We start from the raw sequence: 15,503 nt of genomic DNA on the forward strand, positions 1-15,503 counted from the left end.
GCAACTGGAGCTTTGCCATTTCTAATGAGTCGGAATGTATCTCAGGCAAATTTAAATGCTCAGCTACCACGGTAAGTACCTCATCTGTTCGCATTTTGCCAGGCAATGTTAACTGCAATGCTTTTGCCAAATCTAATGTTGCCAACTTTTGCCTTAGTTTAATTGCTCTGTTTTATCACCTTTGCTCTTGAGTCGCCAGGTATCTTTATGATAACGCCACGTGGTTCAAGTCCGAGTAATGATCAATAATCCAATACACCGATTAGTAAGATTTAAATCAAAGCGCATTTATTATACACAGTAATCACTACTCATGCATAAATTCTACGTCTGAGCTACTTCTACAGCTAACCGGCCAATACTTAACTTGGAACTGGCCCACCAGGTCAGGGAAACAAATGGCCTTTCGTTCGGGTTCTGAGCCTGCGGGATTCGAAGTTGGTACAGATTGGTAGCTAGGAGCGCCTATCTCGTAGTGAGCTTTGAAGTAAGACTTACTGGATATCGGCGGCGGCTGAACCGGTCACTGTCAAGGGTTGGTTCGCGTTGCTGAGTGACCCGGTCAAGAAGAACGATTTGAACTTGGGGCTTAATTCTTATAGTCCCCAGGGGCTTCCCGCCTTTCGGGGCGGACCCTGTACCTGGTTCCAAGTGATTGGACTTTGTCCCAATCACTTGGTTCGATTTTCTCCAATGCTGGAGCGGTTCCCTGATCAATGGGCGGTCTTGAGGTGGTCGTTCACCTCCCTTTGTGTAGGCTTCTGCTGGTGCCAAAGAGTCTGGTTTTGCTTTGTGTCTAAATATTGCTCATTGTTCCCGGGGATTGCTCATTAATATGCAGATGGCTGGTGTTTTGTTATGCTGATGGTTGCTGGTATTGATCTTGTCTGGCCTTTCCAGAGGTAAATACACACTCAACCTGCAGCTGCTCGTTTGTGTCCTGTTGACTGACTTTCCCATCAGCCTTTGCCGTTCGCCATTTTAAATCGGGAGTTAGCCATTTTAACTGGCTACACTAACAGTCTGCTTTTAGTCTCTGTCCGTAAGATATTGCGTGCTACCGTGTCCGCCCCCAAAAACGCCTGAGCCTCTGAAAGAGCTATCGTCCACAACACAGTCCCCACTTAAACTAAAATACCACACCTGAAAAGCAACCACTATATGCTCACCCCTCACTTATCCCGGACGGGCCCCCAATTGTTATGGGTCCGGGTTTTCAGAACCCCAAAGTGTTTCATGGAGTTCAACCGACCCACAACTTTTAATAGATTGTGGTGTGGGAAGCACACTGCGTACTCCCCAGGTGTGATACAGCAGAAATGGACAAGTGGTTTTTAAAACAAAACAATGTTATTCTATGAACTCAAGTTAACCTTTTTAAAGCAAACATTGAATATTTTAACACCCATTACTTCAAAGATAAGACTACAACACTAAATAATCCTTCAAACTGTTCCTTTAAACATCCAAAAGACTTTCAACCCTTCAAAAATAGGAGCACATCAGGTTACATTCAATATATTTATAGTCTTTGGATTGTAGAAATCAACAGACCAGCTGTGTTTCTTCATGCAGCTCACAGCAAAACACACAGACACTCCCAGCTGCGTTTTCAAACTGAAACTCAAAAAGCAGAAGTGAGCTCAGCTCCCCCCACCCTCTGACATCACTTCAGTAATATGATCAGCTCCATTTCTTAAAGGTACTCTCGCATGACAAGACCCACATGGAGGTGTCCAATCTCCATGTGGGGCACTGGCCACTGCCTGCCCCCAACCTCACATCCTTCTCCCCTGGGTGGGTGAACCTTCATGGGTCCATCGCCCCCATCTGCCCCATAAAGGGACCGAGTTCCGTTGCTATGTTCATGTCTGACTACTTTTATGGAGTTCTTTCATGAGGTGACGTGGGCAGTAGATGATGGTAGTGCTGTGGAGGTTCTATGTTTGGAATTTCAGAAAGCATTTGATACAGTGCAACATGACAGGTTGGTTTGCAAACTGGAAGTGTTTGGGATTGATCGATCCTTAGTCAACCTCTACTCATGTTGGCATGTAATTGGAAGCAGAAGGTAGGTAAAGATGGGCATTTCTCAGACGGGAGACGAGTTAAAAGTGATGTTCCCAGGGCTCTGTATTGGGACCCTTGATATTTTTTTGATTTATATAAACTATTTAGAGATGGGTGTGAGGGCAAAATCTCTAAATTTGCATACGATACTAAGCTAGGGAGAATAGTGAATTGTGAGGAAGATGCCGAGCAACTCCAGAGGGACATTGAAAAGTTGGCCAAATGGGCAGACACCTGGCAGATGTATTTCAATGTAGAGAAATGTGACGTAATGCATTTTGGGCGAAGAAACATGGGGAGACAATACAGTCTCAATGGTACAAATTTTATGGGGAGTACAGGAGCAGAGGGACCTTGGGGTTCAAGTGCATAATTCTCTGAAGTTGCCCTGGCAAGTTGAAACAGTTGTTAAGAAGGCCTACAGGATTCTTGGGCTTATAAATAGATGCATAGAGTATAAAAGCAAGGAAGTGATGCTTCACCTCTACAAATTATTGGTCAGACCATATTTGGAATGCTATGTTCCGTTCTGGGCACCTTATTCAAGGAAATATTAAAGCCCCAGAGAGAGTGCAAAGGAGATTTACTGGAATAATACCAGGAATGAGGAATTTACATACATGGAAAGATGAGAGAAATTGGGCTCCTTCGAGCAGATTAAGAGGTGACCTTTAGTGAGGTGTTCAAAATTATGAACAATTTTGACAAGGTTTCCACTAGTTGGTTAGTGACTCGGCGCATCATCATTTCAAGATGGTCAGCAAGAGATCTAGGAGTGAGTTGAGGAGAAACTCCAGAGTTATTGGGATTTGGAAAGTGCTGCCTGGGAAAGTGATGGAGGCAGATTCCATAGGAGGTTTCAAAAGAGAACTGGATGTTTTTTGAAAGTGATTAATTTAGAGAGCTACAGATGGAGCTGTGGAATTAGTCTCAGGTCATGTTTAACTAATTTACTGGAATTCTTTGAGGACATTGCGAGCGCGGTGAACAATGGGGAACTGGTGGATGTGGTGTATCTGGATTTCCAGAAGGCATTCAACAAGGTGCTGCACAAAAGGCTGCTGCATAAGATAACGGTGCATGGCATTACGATTAATGTGTTAGCATGGGCAGAGGATTGGTTAACTAACAGAAAGCCAAGAGTGAGGATAAATTGGTGTTTTCTGGTTGGTGATCAGTGGCTAATGGTGTGCCTCAAGGATCAGTGTTGGGACCGCAACTGTTTACAATTTATGTGATGATTTGGAGTTGGGAACCAAGTGTAATGTGTCAGAGTTCCTGGATGACACTAAGATGAGTGGTAGAACAAAGTGTGCAGAGGACACTTATTAAAAAATATATATATTTATTAAAGTTTTTTAACACAATTTTTCTCCCTTACAAACAATAACCCCCCCCCCCGTAACAAAAAAAACCCGAGAAATCGTGCAGAGCAAGATATATACATGGCAAAATGAGATATTTACACAGCTTTGTACACTGGCCCTCACCCGTACGTGCCAGTTTCCCCAACCCTTCATGTTATCTCTTGTTCATCCACCCTCCCAGGACGGGCCCCCCCAAGGTTTGTGCAGAGGACACTTAAAGTCTGCAGAGGGATATAGGTAGTTTAAGTGACTAGGCAAGGGCCTGGCAGATGGAGTACAATTTTAGTAAATGTGAGGCTATCCATTTTGGTAGGAATAACAGCAAAATGCACTTATTATTTAAATGGTAAAAAATTGCAGCATGCTGCTGTGCAGAGGGACCTGGGTGTCCCTATGCACGAATCGCAAAGTTAGTTTGCAGGTGCAGGAGGTAACTAAGCAGGCAAATGGAATTTTGTCCTTCATTGCTGGAACGATGGGAGTTTAAAAACATGGAGGTTAGTTGCTGCTGTGTAGGGTGCTGGTGAGGCCACACCTGGAGTACTGTGTACAGTTTTGGTCTCCTTACTTGACAAAGGATGTACTGGCACTGGAGGGGGTGCAGAGGAGATGCACTAGGTTGATTCTGAAGTTGAGAGGAATGGCTTGATTCTGAAGTTGAGGGGAGAGATTGAGTAGACTTGAACTATACTTACTGGAATTTAGAAGAATGAGGGGGTTCTTATAGAAACATAAAATTATGAAGGGAATAGATAAGATAGAAGCAGGGGGGCTGTTTCCACTAGCAGATGGAACTAGAGTTAGGGGGTACAGCCTCAAAATAAGGGGGGGCAGATTTAGGACTGAGTTGAGGAATTTCATTACCCAAAGGGTTGTGAATCTCTGGAATTCCCTGCACAGTGAAGCACTTGAGGCTACCTCGTTGAATGTTTTTCAGGCAAAGATAGATTTTTGAACAATCAAGCAATTAAGGAATATGCTGAGCAGGCGGGTAAGTGGAGCTGAGTCCACAAAAAGATCAGCCATGATCTTATTGAATGGCAGAGCAGGCTCGATGGGCCAGGTGGCCTTCTCCTACTCCTGCTCCTAGTTCTTAGGTTCTTATAAGTCGCTTTTCGGGAGCTGGGCTGAAAAGTTTCCTTCTGTGCCATATGATTCTATGATGCTCGAGGGCAATTGGGAATAGGCAATAGATTATGGCCTGCTAGCAATGATTATATTCCATAAAATAATAAGAACCCCATTGTTAGTCTTGTATGGAAAAAAGACAAATGGACAGTTTTTAAAAAAAAATTATATAACCGCAATTATGTTGATGGCCACATAAATTGCTGTTATATATTTTTGAAGATGTCCATTTGTCTTTTTTCTCTCCGAATCAAATAGTTTTTTGTCTCTTTTTAAACTAGCAGTTTACCAAGAAAATCATAGCCTGGTTACTCAAGCATTTTGAAAGGATACAGGACAGTATTTTAATTTAGCAGGACATACAATGAGCAATTTTGATTGACTACCCATTGCACGCCCAACTGCTTTTTCTATCAAACAGTTAAATTAGTAATTTCATGTTTTTGTTTTAAAATCGTATTTTCAACTTCAGAAATGTCAGTTGGTGAGAACAATTGCTCTGCATGCCAGTTGGGTAATATAATTTTCTTTTGAGTGTTACTTCAGGATTGGTCATTTTCCTGAATCATTAATTTTGTATTGGCAGTCTTGCAGCTGCTTTTAGTTTTTCAAAATTTGTATGTTTTCTACTTCAGTTCTAATTTGCTCCTGTTAAAACCTAGCCACAAAGTATGATAACAAAAATGTAATGTTATAAGAATCCCAAGAGCTTCTACAAATACATAAAGGGCAAAAGAGTAACTAAGGAGAGAGTAAGGGCCTCTTAAGGATCTACAAGGTCACCTATGTGAGGATCCACAAGAGATGGGTAAGATCCTAAATGAATATTTCTCATTGGTATTTACTGTTGAGAAAGGCATTGATGTTGGAGAAGTTGGAGAAATAAATAGTGATGTCTTGAGGAGTGTAAGTATTACAGAAAAGGAGATGCTGGAAGTCTTAAAGCGCATCAAGGTAGATACATCTCCGGGACCTGATTACATGTATCCCAGGATATTGTGGGAGGCGAGGGAGGAAATTGCGGGTCCCGTAGCAGAGATATTTGAATCGTTGACGGCCACGGATGTGGTCCCTGAAGATTGGAGGGTAGCAAATGTTGTGCCGTTGTTTATGAAAGGCTGCAGGGAAAAGCCTGGGAACTACAGACCGGTGAGCCTAACGTCTATGGTGGGTAAGTTGTTACAGGCCTATAGAGAGGCAAGGACCGATTAGGGACGGTCAGCATGGCTTTAAGTGGAAAATCATGTCTCTCAAATTTGCTTTGAGTTTTTGAAGGGGTAACCAAGAAGGTATGTTGCCCTTTTTAATAATAAGGCTCTATTTATAATATGATGTTATGGCCCATCAGCGTCGCCAATACTGTGGGTATTTCTATTTATCTCGGTGAACCACCGGTCTTTCCCTTATAGCGGTCAAATGACCACACAACAAATTAGTCAATTCAAAAGATGGTTTATTTACACACACACAAGGATTACTTCGACATGCAAACACAATATCTACTACGAGTTAAACTACACCTATCAGCTACATTAACCTACACTTAACTTCAGGGCGACCAGCACTGCAAATGGATAAGGCCTTTATCTTAATCTCAAGTGGCTGGTTTGAGGAAGTGGCTCTGTCTCTCCTGGGCTCATCCGTCAGGTAGCGATCGTTGAACTTGGCTGTCTGGTCGTTAGTGTGGGCACCAACGGGTCCAAAAGAGGCAGAACACATGGCTGTGTCCCCTTTTATCCCTCTGGGATTTCGCGCTCTTTGGGGCGGTCCTTGATCTTGGACCCAATAGTTCGACAGGGCTCTGATCACTGCCTTCGATTTCGGCCAATAAAGGGGCGGGTGCCTTGGTGGCTGGGCGGGTCCTTAGCGGTCATTGACCTTGGCAGTTGGGCTCTCTGAGTAAAGGGAGTGGCGTCGATCAGTCTGTGGCTGTACCGGTTTCTTGATTGGAGTCCTATTGTTCTGGAGAACGGGCCATTAAAATGCAAACGAGCGTGGGTTTCAATCAGGTTTAGATACCTGCGTTTCAAATACACAGAAGCTTTGTATCTGTCTGAGTCCTGTGTTGGCCATAATTCCCATGGCCCTTTGCAGGTGGCCATCTCAAATGGCGACAGGTAGATGAGGGCAGTGCAGTTGACGATGTCTGCATGAACTTTAGCAAGGCCTTTGACAAGGTATCGCATGGTAGGGTGTTGCATCAGGTTAAATCTCACAGGATCCAGGGAGATGTAGCCAATTGGATACAAAATTGGTTTGGTGAGTTTTCGAGGGTTGTTTTGGAACTGGAGGCCTGTGACCAACCGTGTGCCTCAAGGATCGGTGCTGGGTCCATTATTGTTTATATTAATGATTTGGATGAGAATTTAGGAGACATGGTTAGCAAGTTTGCGAATGACACCAAGATTGGTGGCATAGTGGATAGTGAAGGTTAGCGAGGATTGCAAGGGATTTTGATCAATTGGGCGAGTGGGCCAATGAATAGTAGATGGGGTTTAATTTGGATAAATGTGAGGTGATGCATTTTGGTACATCGAATCGGGGTAGGACCTATGCAGTTAATGGTAGGTTATTGGAGAGAGCTATAGAACGAGGAGATCTAGGAGTACAGGTTCATAGCTCTTTGAAGGTGGAGTCACAGAAGTGGGTAGTGGGGGAGGGGTTAGTTTGGGAGTGGGCGGAGGCAGCCTCTTGGAAAGACACTAGTTTGGGGGTACTGTTAACGGCACCTCTGCCGTTCCCGTTGGCCAGGTGCTCCACAAGCCCGGTAGCAGTGACAGCCCTGAGGGTGTGGGTACAGTGGCGGCAGCACATGGGGCTGGAAGGGGCGTCTGTGTGGGCACGGATATGTGGCAACCACCGGTTCAGATGGGGGACTTCGGAGTTGGCAGCGGGCCGAGAGATTTGGAGATCTTTTTGGTGATGAGAGTTTGAGTTGACAGGTGGGAATGGGTTCCAGTATCCGCAAGTGAGGAATTTTGTGCGGAGGCAGGTTTCAATCGTCCTGCACCTCCCCACCAGGGTCTGCAGGATATGGTGGTGTCGACAACAGGAGTTGGAGAAGGGAAGGTTTCAGAGATCTACAAGGAACTGATGGAGTAGGAGGGAGCCCCGATAGGGGAGGTGAAGAAAAAGTGGGAAGAAAAACTGGGTGGGGTGCTGGAGGCTGGATTACGGGAGGAGGCCCTGAGGTGAGTCAATGCATCCTCGCCGTGTGCCGGGCTCAGCCTGATACAATTTAAGGTGGTCCACAGGGCACACATGATGGTGGCTGGATGAGCAGGTTATTTGAGGGGGTGGAGGATGTCTGGGCGCTGTGCGGGGTTACTGCGAACCATGTCCATATGGTTTTGGGCATGTCTGAGGCTGAGTGGTTTCTGACCGGGATTTGCTGACATGTCAGGTTTTAAAGGTGAGGGTGGTGTGAAGTCCAGAGGTGGCGATCTTTGGTGTGTCGGAAGACCCGGGAGCCCAGGGAGTGAGAGAGGCTGATGTCCTGGCCTTTGCCTCCCTGGTGGCCCCTACTAGGATGGAGGGACTCAGAACCCCCAAAGTCAGGGATATGGGTCAATGACACGGCGGGGTTTCTCAGACTCGAGAAAATTAAATTCGACTTGGAGATCGCTGCAGGGGTTTGCCTGGACATGGAAGCCGTTCCATCGACTTCGTAGAGAAAAATGAGGCTGTCAGCAGGGAGTAGGGGGGAGAGAAGAAAGGGAGGCATGAGGGGGGGAAAGGTGATACGGTGTGTGTAAGCTATGTTGGCTGGGGTTTGTTGAGGCGGGGGGGGGGGGGGTTGCTGGTTCTGTTGTTTTCTTGTTGAAAATTGATGTTTAAAATTGTTAAAATGATAAAAATCTCAATAAAATATTTTCTGGAAAGTGGGGTCAAAGGTGGGCAGGGTGGTGAAGAAGGCATTTGATTTCATTGGTCAGAACCTTGAATACAGGAGTTGACCGTGTTGTTGAAGACATTAGTAAAGCCACACTGTGTACAGTTCTGGTCACCCTATTATAGAAAGGATATTATTAAACTAGAAAGAGTGCAGAAAAGATTTACTAGGATGCTCGTGGGACTTAGCGTTCCCAGGAGAGGCTGGATAGACTGGGACTTTTTTCCCTGGAGCGTAGGAGGCTTAGGGGTGATCTTATCAAGGTCTATAAAATAATGGGCATAGATAAGGTAGATAGTCAACATCTTTTCCCAAAGGTAGGGGAGTCTAAAACTAGAGGGCATAGGTTTAAGGTGAGAGTAGAGACATACAAAAGGGTCCAGAGGGGCAATTGTTTCACATTAGGGGAGCAAGTATCTGGAACGAGCTGCCAGAGATGGGTACAATTTTGTCTTTATTTTTTTTTAAAAATTAAATATTTTATTGAAAATATTTGGTCAACCAACACAGTACATTGTGCATCCTTTACACAATATTATAACAACACAAATAACAATGACCTATTTTATAAACAAAAAATGAATAAATAATAAATAACAAAAATGAAAACTAGCCCTAATTGGCAACTGCCTTGTCACAAGTAACACTCTCCAAAAATATAATTTAACAGTCCAATATATAATTATCTGTAGCAACGACCTATACATACTATACAGTATATATTAACAACCCTGAGAGTCCTTCTGGTTCCTCCTCCCCCCCCCCCCCCCCCCCCCCCCCCCCCCCGATCCTGGGCTGCTGCTGCTGCCTTCTTTTTCCCATTCCGTCTATCTTTCTGCGAGGTATTCGACGAACGGTTGCCACCGCCTGGTGAACCCTTGAGCCGACCCCCTTAGGACGAACTTAATCCGCTCTAGCTTTATAAACCCCGCCATGTCATTTATCCAGGTCTCCACCCCCGGGGGCTTGGCTTCTTTCCACATTAGCAATATCCTGCGCCGGGCTACTAGGGACGCAAAGGCCAAAACATCGGCCTCTCTCGCCTGCACTCCCGGCTCTTGTGCAACCCCAAATATAGCCAACCCCCAGCTTGGTTCGACCCGGACTCCTACTACTTTTGAAAGCACCTTTGTCACCCCCATCCAAAACCCCTGTAGTGCCGGGCATGACGAAAACATATGGGTATGATTCGCTGGGCTTCTCGAGCACCTCGCACACCTATCCTCCACCCCAAAAAATTTACTGAGCCGTGCTCCAGTCATATGCGCCCTGTGTAATACCTTAAACTGAATCAGGCTTAGCCTGGCACACGAGGACGACGAGTTTACCCTGCTTAGGGCATCTGCCCACAGCCCCTCCTCGATCTCCTCCCCCAGCTCTTCTTCCCATTTCCCTTTTAGTTCATCTACCATAGTCTCCCCTTCGTCCCTCATTTCCCTATATATATCTGACACCTGACCATCCCCCACCCATGTCTTTGAGATCACTCTGTCCTGCACCTCTTGTGTCGGGAGCTGCGGGAATTCCCTCACCTGTTGCCTCGCAAAAGCCCTCAGTTGCATATACCTGAATGCATTCCCTTGGGGCAACCCATATTTCTCGGTCAGCGCTCCCAGACTCGCGAACTTCCCATCCACAAACAGATCTTTCAGTTGCGTTATTCCTGCTCTTTGCCACATTCCATATCCCCCATCCATTCCCCCCGGGGCAAACCTATGGTTGTTTCTTATCTCTTGAAATCCTCCTCCATTTGTTCCACCAACTGCGTTAAATTTAACCTATGCAATGTGCCCCAATTCTTAGCTATCTGGATCCCCAGGTAACAAAAGTCCCTTGTTACCTTCCTCAACGGTAGGTCCTCTATTTCTCTACTCTGCTCCCCTGGATGCACCACAAACAACTCACTTTTCCCCATGTTCAATTTATACCCTGAAAAATCCCCAAACTCCCCAAGTATCCGCATTATTTCTGGCATCCCCTCCGCCGGGTCCGCCACGTATAGTAGCAAATCGTCCGCATACAAAGATACCCGGTGCTCTTCTCCTCCCCTAAGTACTCCCCTCCACTTCTTGGAACCCCTCAACGCTATCGCCAGGGGCTCAATCGCCAGTGCAAACAATAATGGGGACAGAGGGCATCCCTGCCTTGTCCCTCTATGGAGCCGAAAATATGCAGATCCCCGTCCATTCGTGACCACGCTCGCCACTGGGGCCCTATACAACAGCTGCACCCATCTAACATACCCCTCTCCAAAACCAAATCTCCTCAACACCTCCCACAAATAATCCCACTCCACTCTATCGAATGCTTTCTCGGCATCCATCGCCACTACTATCTCCGTTTCTCCCTCTGGTGGGGCCATCATCATTACCCCTAACAACCTCCGTATATTCGTGTTCAGCTGTCTCCCCTTCACAAACCCAGTTTGGTCCTTGTGGACCACCCCCGGGACACATTCCTCTATTCTCATTGCCATTACCTTGGCCAGGACCTTGGCATCTACATTTAGGAGGGAAATAGGTCTATAGGACCCGCATTGTAGCGGGTCCTTTTCCTTCTTTAAGAGAAGCGATATCGTTGCTTCAGACATAGTCGGGGGCAGTTGTCCCCTTTCCTTTGCCTCATTAAAGGTCCTCGTCAGTACCGGGGCGAGCAAGTCCACATATTTTCTATAGAATTCGACTGGGAATCCATCCGGTCCCGGGGCCTTTCCCGCCTGCATGCTCCTAATTCCTTTCACCACTTCTTCTACCTCGATCTGTGCTCCCAATCCCACCCTTTCCTGCTCTTCCACCTTGGGAAATTCCAGCCGATCCAAGAAGCCCATCATTCTCTCCCTCCCATCCGGGGGTTGAGCTTCATATAATTTTTTATAAAATGTCTTGAACACTCCATTCACTCTCTCCGCTACCCGCTCCATCTCTCCTTCCTCATCCCTCACTCCCCCTATTTCCCTCGCTGCTCCCCTTTTCCTCAATTGGTGTGCCAGCAACCTGCTCGCCTTCTCCCCATATTCGTACTGTACACCCTGTGCCTTCCTCCATTGTGCCTCTGCAGTGCCTGTAGTCAGCAAGTCAAATTCTACATGTAGCCTTTGCCTTTCCCTGTACAGTTCCTCCTCCGGTGCTTCCGCATATTGTCTGTCCACCCTCAAAAGTTCTTGCAGCAACCGCTCCCGTTCCTTAATCTCCTGCTTCCCTTTATGTGCCCTTATTGATATCAGCTCCCCTCTAACCACCGCCTTCAACGCCTCCCAGACCGCTCCCACCTGGACCTCCCCATTATGATTGAGTTCCAAGTACTTTTCAATGCACCCCCTCACCCTTAGACACACACCCTCATCTGCCGTTAGTCCCATGTCCATTCTCCAGGGTGGGCGCCCTCCTGTTTCCTCCCCTATCTCCAAGTCCACCCAGTGTGGAGCGTGATCCGAAATGGCTATAGCCGTATACTCCGTTCCCCTCACCTTCGGGATCAATGCCCTACCCAGCACAAAAAAGTCTATTCGCGAGTAGACTTTATGGACATAGGGGGAAAATGAGAACTCCTTACTCCTAGGTCTGCTAAATCTCCACCGGTCTACACCTCCCATCTGCTCCATAAAATCTTTAAGTACCTTGGCTGCTGCCGGCCTCCTTCCAGTCCTGGACTTCGACCTATCCAGCCCTGGTTCCAACACCGTATTAAAATCTCCCCCCATTATCAGCTTTCCCATCTCTCGGTCCGGAATGCGTCCTGGCATCCGCCTCATAAAATTGGCATCATCCCAGTTCGGGGCATATACGTTTACCAAAACCACCGTCTCCCCCTGTAGTTTGCCACTCACCATCACGTATCTGCCCCCGTTATCCGCCACTATAGTCTTTGCCTCGAACATTACCCGCTTCCCCACTAATATAGCCACCCCCCTGTTTTTCGCATCTAGCCCCGAATGGAACACCTGCCCCACCCATCCTTTGCGTAGCCTAACCTGGTCTATCAGTTTCAGGTGCGTTTCCTGTAACATAACCACATCTGCCTTAAGTTTCTTAAGGTGTGCGAGTACCCGTGCCTTCTTTATCGGCCCGTTCAGCCCTCTCACGTTCCACGTGATCAGCCGAGTTGGGGGGCTTCCTACCCCCCCCCTTGTCGATTAGCCATCACCTTTTTCCAGCTCCTCACCCGGTTCCCACGCAGCTGTATCTCCCCCAGGCGGTGCCCCCCCCGCCCATCCTCTCCCATACCAGCTCCCCCCTCTCCCCAGCAGCAGCAACCCAGTAATTCCCCCCCCCCCCCCCCCCCCCCCGCTAGATCCCCCGCTAGCGTAATTACTCCCCCCATGTTGCTCCCAGAAGTCAGCAAACTCTGGCTGACCTCGGCTTCCCCCCGTGACCTCGGCTCGCACCGTGCGACGCCCCCTCCTTCCTGCTTCTCTATTCCCGCCATGATTATCATAGCGCGGGAACCAAGCCCGCGCTTCTCCCTTGGCCCCGCCCCCAATGGCCAACGCCCCATCTCCTCCACCTCCCCTCCTCCCCCATCACCACCTGTGGGAGAGAGAAAAGTTACCACATCGCAGGATTAGTACATAAAACCCCTCTTTGCCCCCCACATTCGCCCCACCACTTTGTTCGAACGTTCTTTTTAATAACCCGCTCATTCCAGTTTTTCTTCCACAATAAAAGTCCACGCTTCATCCGCCGTCTCAAAGTAGTGGTGCCTCCCTCGATATGTGACCCACAGTCTTGCCGGTTGCAGCATTCCAAATTTTATCATTTTATGAAGCACCGCCTTGGCCCGATTAAAGCTCGCCCTCCTTCTGGCCACCTCCGCACTCCAGTCTTGATAAACGCGGATCACCGCGTTCTCCCATTTACTGCTCCGAGTTTTCTTCGCCCATCTAAGGACCATTTCTCTATCCTTAAAACGGAGGAATCTCACCACTATGGCTCTGGGAATTTCTCCTGCTCTCGGTCCTCGCGCCATCACTCGGTATGCTCCCTCCACCTCCAACGGACCCGCCGGGGCCTCCGCTCCCATTAACGAGTGCAGCATCGTGCTCGCATATGCCCCGACGTCCGCTCCCTCCACACCTTCAGGAAGACCAAGATTCCTCAGGTTGTTCCTCCTTGCGTTGTTTTCCAGTGCCTCCAACCTTTCCACACATCGTTTCTGATGTGCCTCCTGCGTCTCCGTCTTCACCACCAGGCCCTGTATATCGTCCTCATTCTCGGCTGCCTTTGCCTTCACGACCCGAAGCTCCCGCTCCTGGGTCTTTTGTTCCTCCTTTAGCCCTTCGATCGCCTGTAGTATCGGGGCCAACAGCTCTTTCTTCATTTCCTTTTTGATCTCTTCCACACAGCATTTCAAGAACTCTTGTTGTTCAGGGCCCCATGTTAAACTGCCACCTTCCGACGCCATCTTGGCTTTTGCTTGCCTTCCTTGCCGCTGTTCTGAAGGATCCACTGCAATCTGGCCACTCTCTCCTCCTTTTTCCATCCGTATCCAGGGGGGATTCCCTTCTGGTTTACCGCACAGTGTTTTTAGCCGTCAAAATTGCCGTTGGGGCTCCTATCAAGAGCCCAAAAGTCCGTTTCACAGGGAGCTGCCGAAACGTGCGACTCAGCTGGTCATCGCCGCACCCGGAAGTCCAATTTTGTCTTTATAAAAAGCATTTAGACAGTTATGTGGGTAAGATGGGTGTAGAGGGATGTAGGCAATTGAGACTAGCTTAGTGGTTAAAAACTAGGTGGCGGGGACAAATTGGTCCCAAGGGCCTGTTTCCATGTTGCAAACCTCTATGACTATGATTCTAAATTAAAAAAAATGTCTGCTACATTAATGACTGCATGTCTATATATTAATGATGCTCTTTGTCTTTTAAACAGAATATTTAACCATAATTTTCCTGCTACTTGTTTTTCAGCAACCCTAAATCAGTAAATCAAAGGCTGAACAAGCAAGTAAACAATGATATGTCACTCCGAATTCAAAATTTATCAAGTTTGGTGCATTATATTAAATTGTATTATCAGGTAAGTGATCAGATAATCAATCTTTTGTTTCCATATTTGGGACTCCTTGCATTGCAAGTGTTTCTGCTGTATCGGCAATAATGTATGGATGAGATGTATTTGCAATTACTCAAACACAATATTTGGTCTTTGAATATCTTTTAAATCATCTCTGTTTATACCTCTACTTTGGATAAAACATTCTGGGAATAGAAAATTGGGAGAGTCCAAAACAGTCTGCTGATTTGCTAATACATGTATTGTGCTATTGGTTGATCAAAGCCAACCAGTTGGATAGACAGTCTTAAAGGTTTGATTAATTCATCATGATGATTTGGAAAAATTGTGTTGAACTAATCTAGATTAAGAAGATTTGCCCATTTAATTTTGAGGGCTCAACTTCCTTAATAAGGAAATATTTGGGGTGGGTACCTTGCTGTGATAATGAACCTTTTGAAAGACGAGGCATTTTGCTTTGAACTTCTCAGGGAAAAAAAAGTGAAACCTAAATGGATAAACGCATATGTCAGGATACTGGACCAGACCCCATCATTTGTTAGGATACCCGTTGTGAACCCCGAATATTGCTTTAAATTTGTAAAACTATGAGGAAACGATACTTCACCCCAGGAATTATGACTGACCAATAGGTCTAGGCTCTCTGGTCTCTGTGTTGGTTGTTTTCTGGCCTCCCCCCTCCTTTTTCAGATAGCCCCCCCCCGTTGGTTTCCGTGCGTTACTCCCTGTCCTATTGGCTGTTAGTTCCAAACAGGTCCTGGAACAAGTTGGTGAATGTCCTCCACTCTTTGTGGAAGCCATCCTCTGAACAGTCAGATGGTGGAGAAATTCCGATAGGTCTGCCAGCCAGTCTGCAGCTGCGGGTGGCGCTGCTGATAGCCAGCTGAGCAGGATTCTCCGGCGGGTGATTAGAGAAGCAAAAGCTAGGATGTTGGCCCTCTTTCCCCATAAATAGTTCTGGCTGTTTCACAATTTTGGACACGGCTCCACCCTCACCCCCACACCCTTGGATATTGCCTTGAAGAAGGCTGTCCA

General features: G+C 46.9%; 1 protein-coding gene across 12 annotated transcripts in view; it reads left to right on the plus strand.

The window, feature by feature from the left end:
* The window catches only part of LOC140424010 (girdin-like), a 695,300-nt gene that overhangs the window by 35,799 nt on the left and 643,998 nt on the right, over positions 1–15,503 (plus strand). For all 12 annotated transcript variants that reach the window (XM_072507832.1, XM_072507831.1, XM_072507835.1 and 9 more), the window contains one exon: positions 14,363–14,471. In XM_072507832.1, the coding sequence (XP_072363933.1) occupies positions 14,363–14,471 (109 nt within the window). The remainder of the gene's footprint in view (positions 1–14,362; positions 14,472–15,503) is intronic.

The sequence above is a fragment of the Scyliorhinus torazame genome, chromosome 1 (assembly GCF_047496885.1).
Source record: "Scyliorhinus torazame isolate Kashiwa2021f chromosome 1, sScyTor2.1, whole genome shotgun sequence".
Taxonomy (NCBI): domain Eukaryota; kingdom Metazoa; phylum Chordata; class Chondrichthyes; order Carcharhiniformes; family Scyliorhinidae; genus Scyliorhinus; species Scyliorhinus torazame.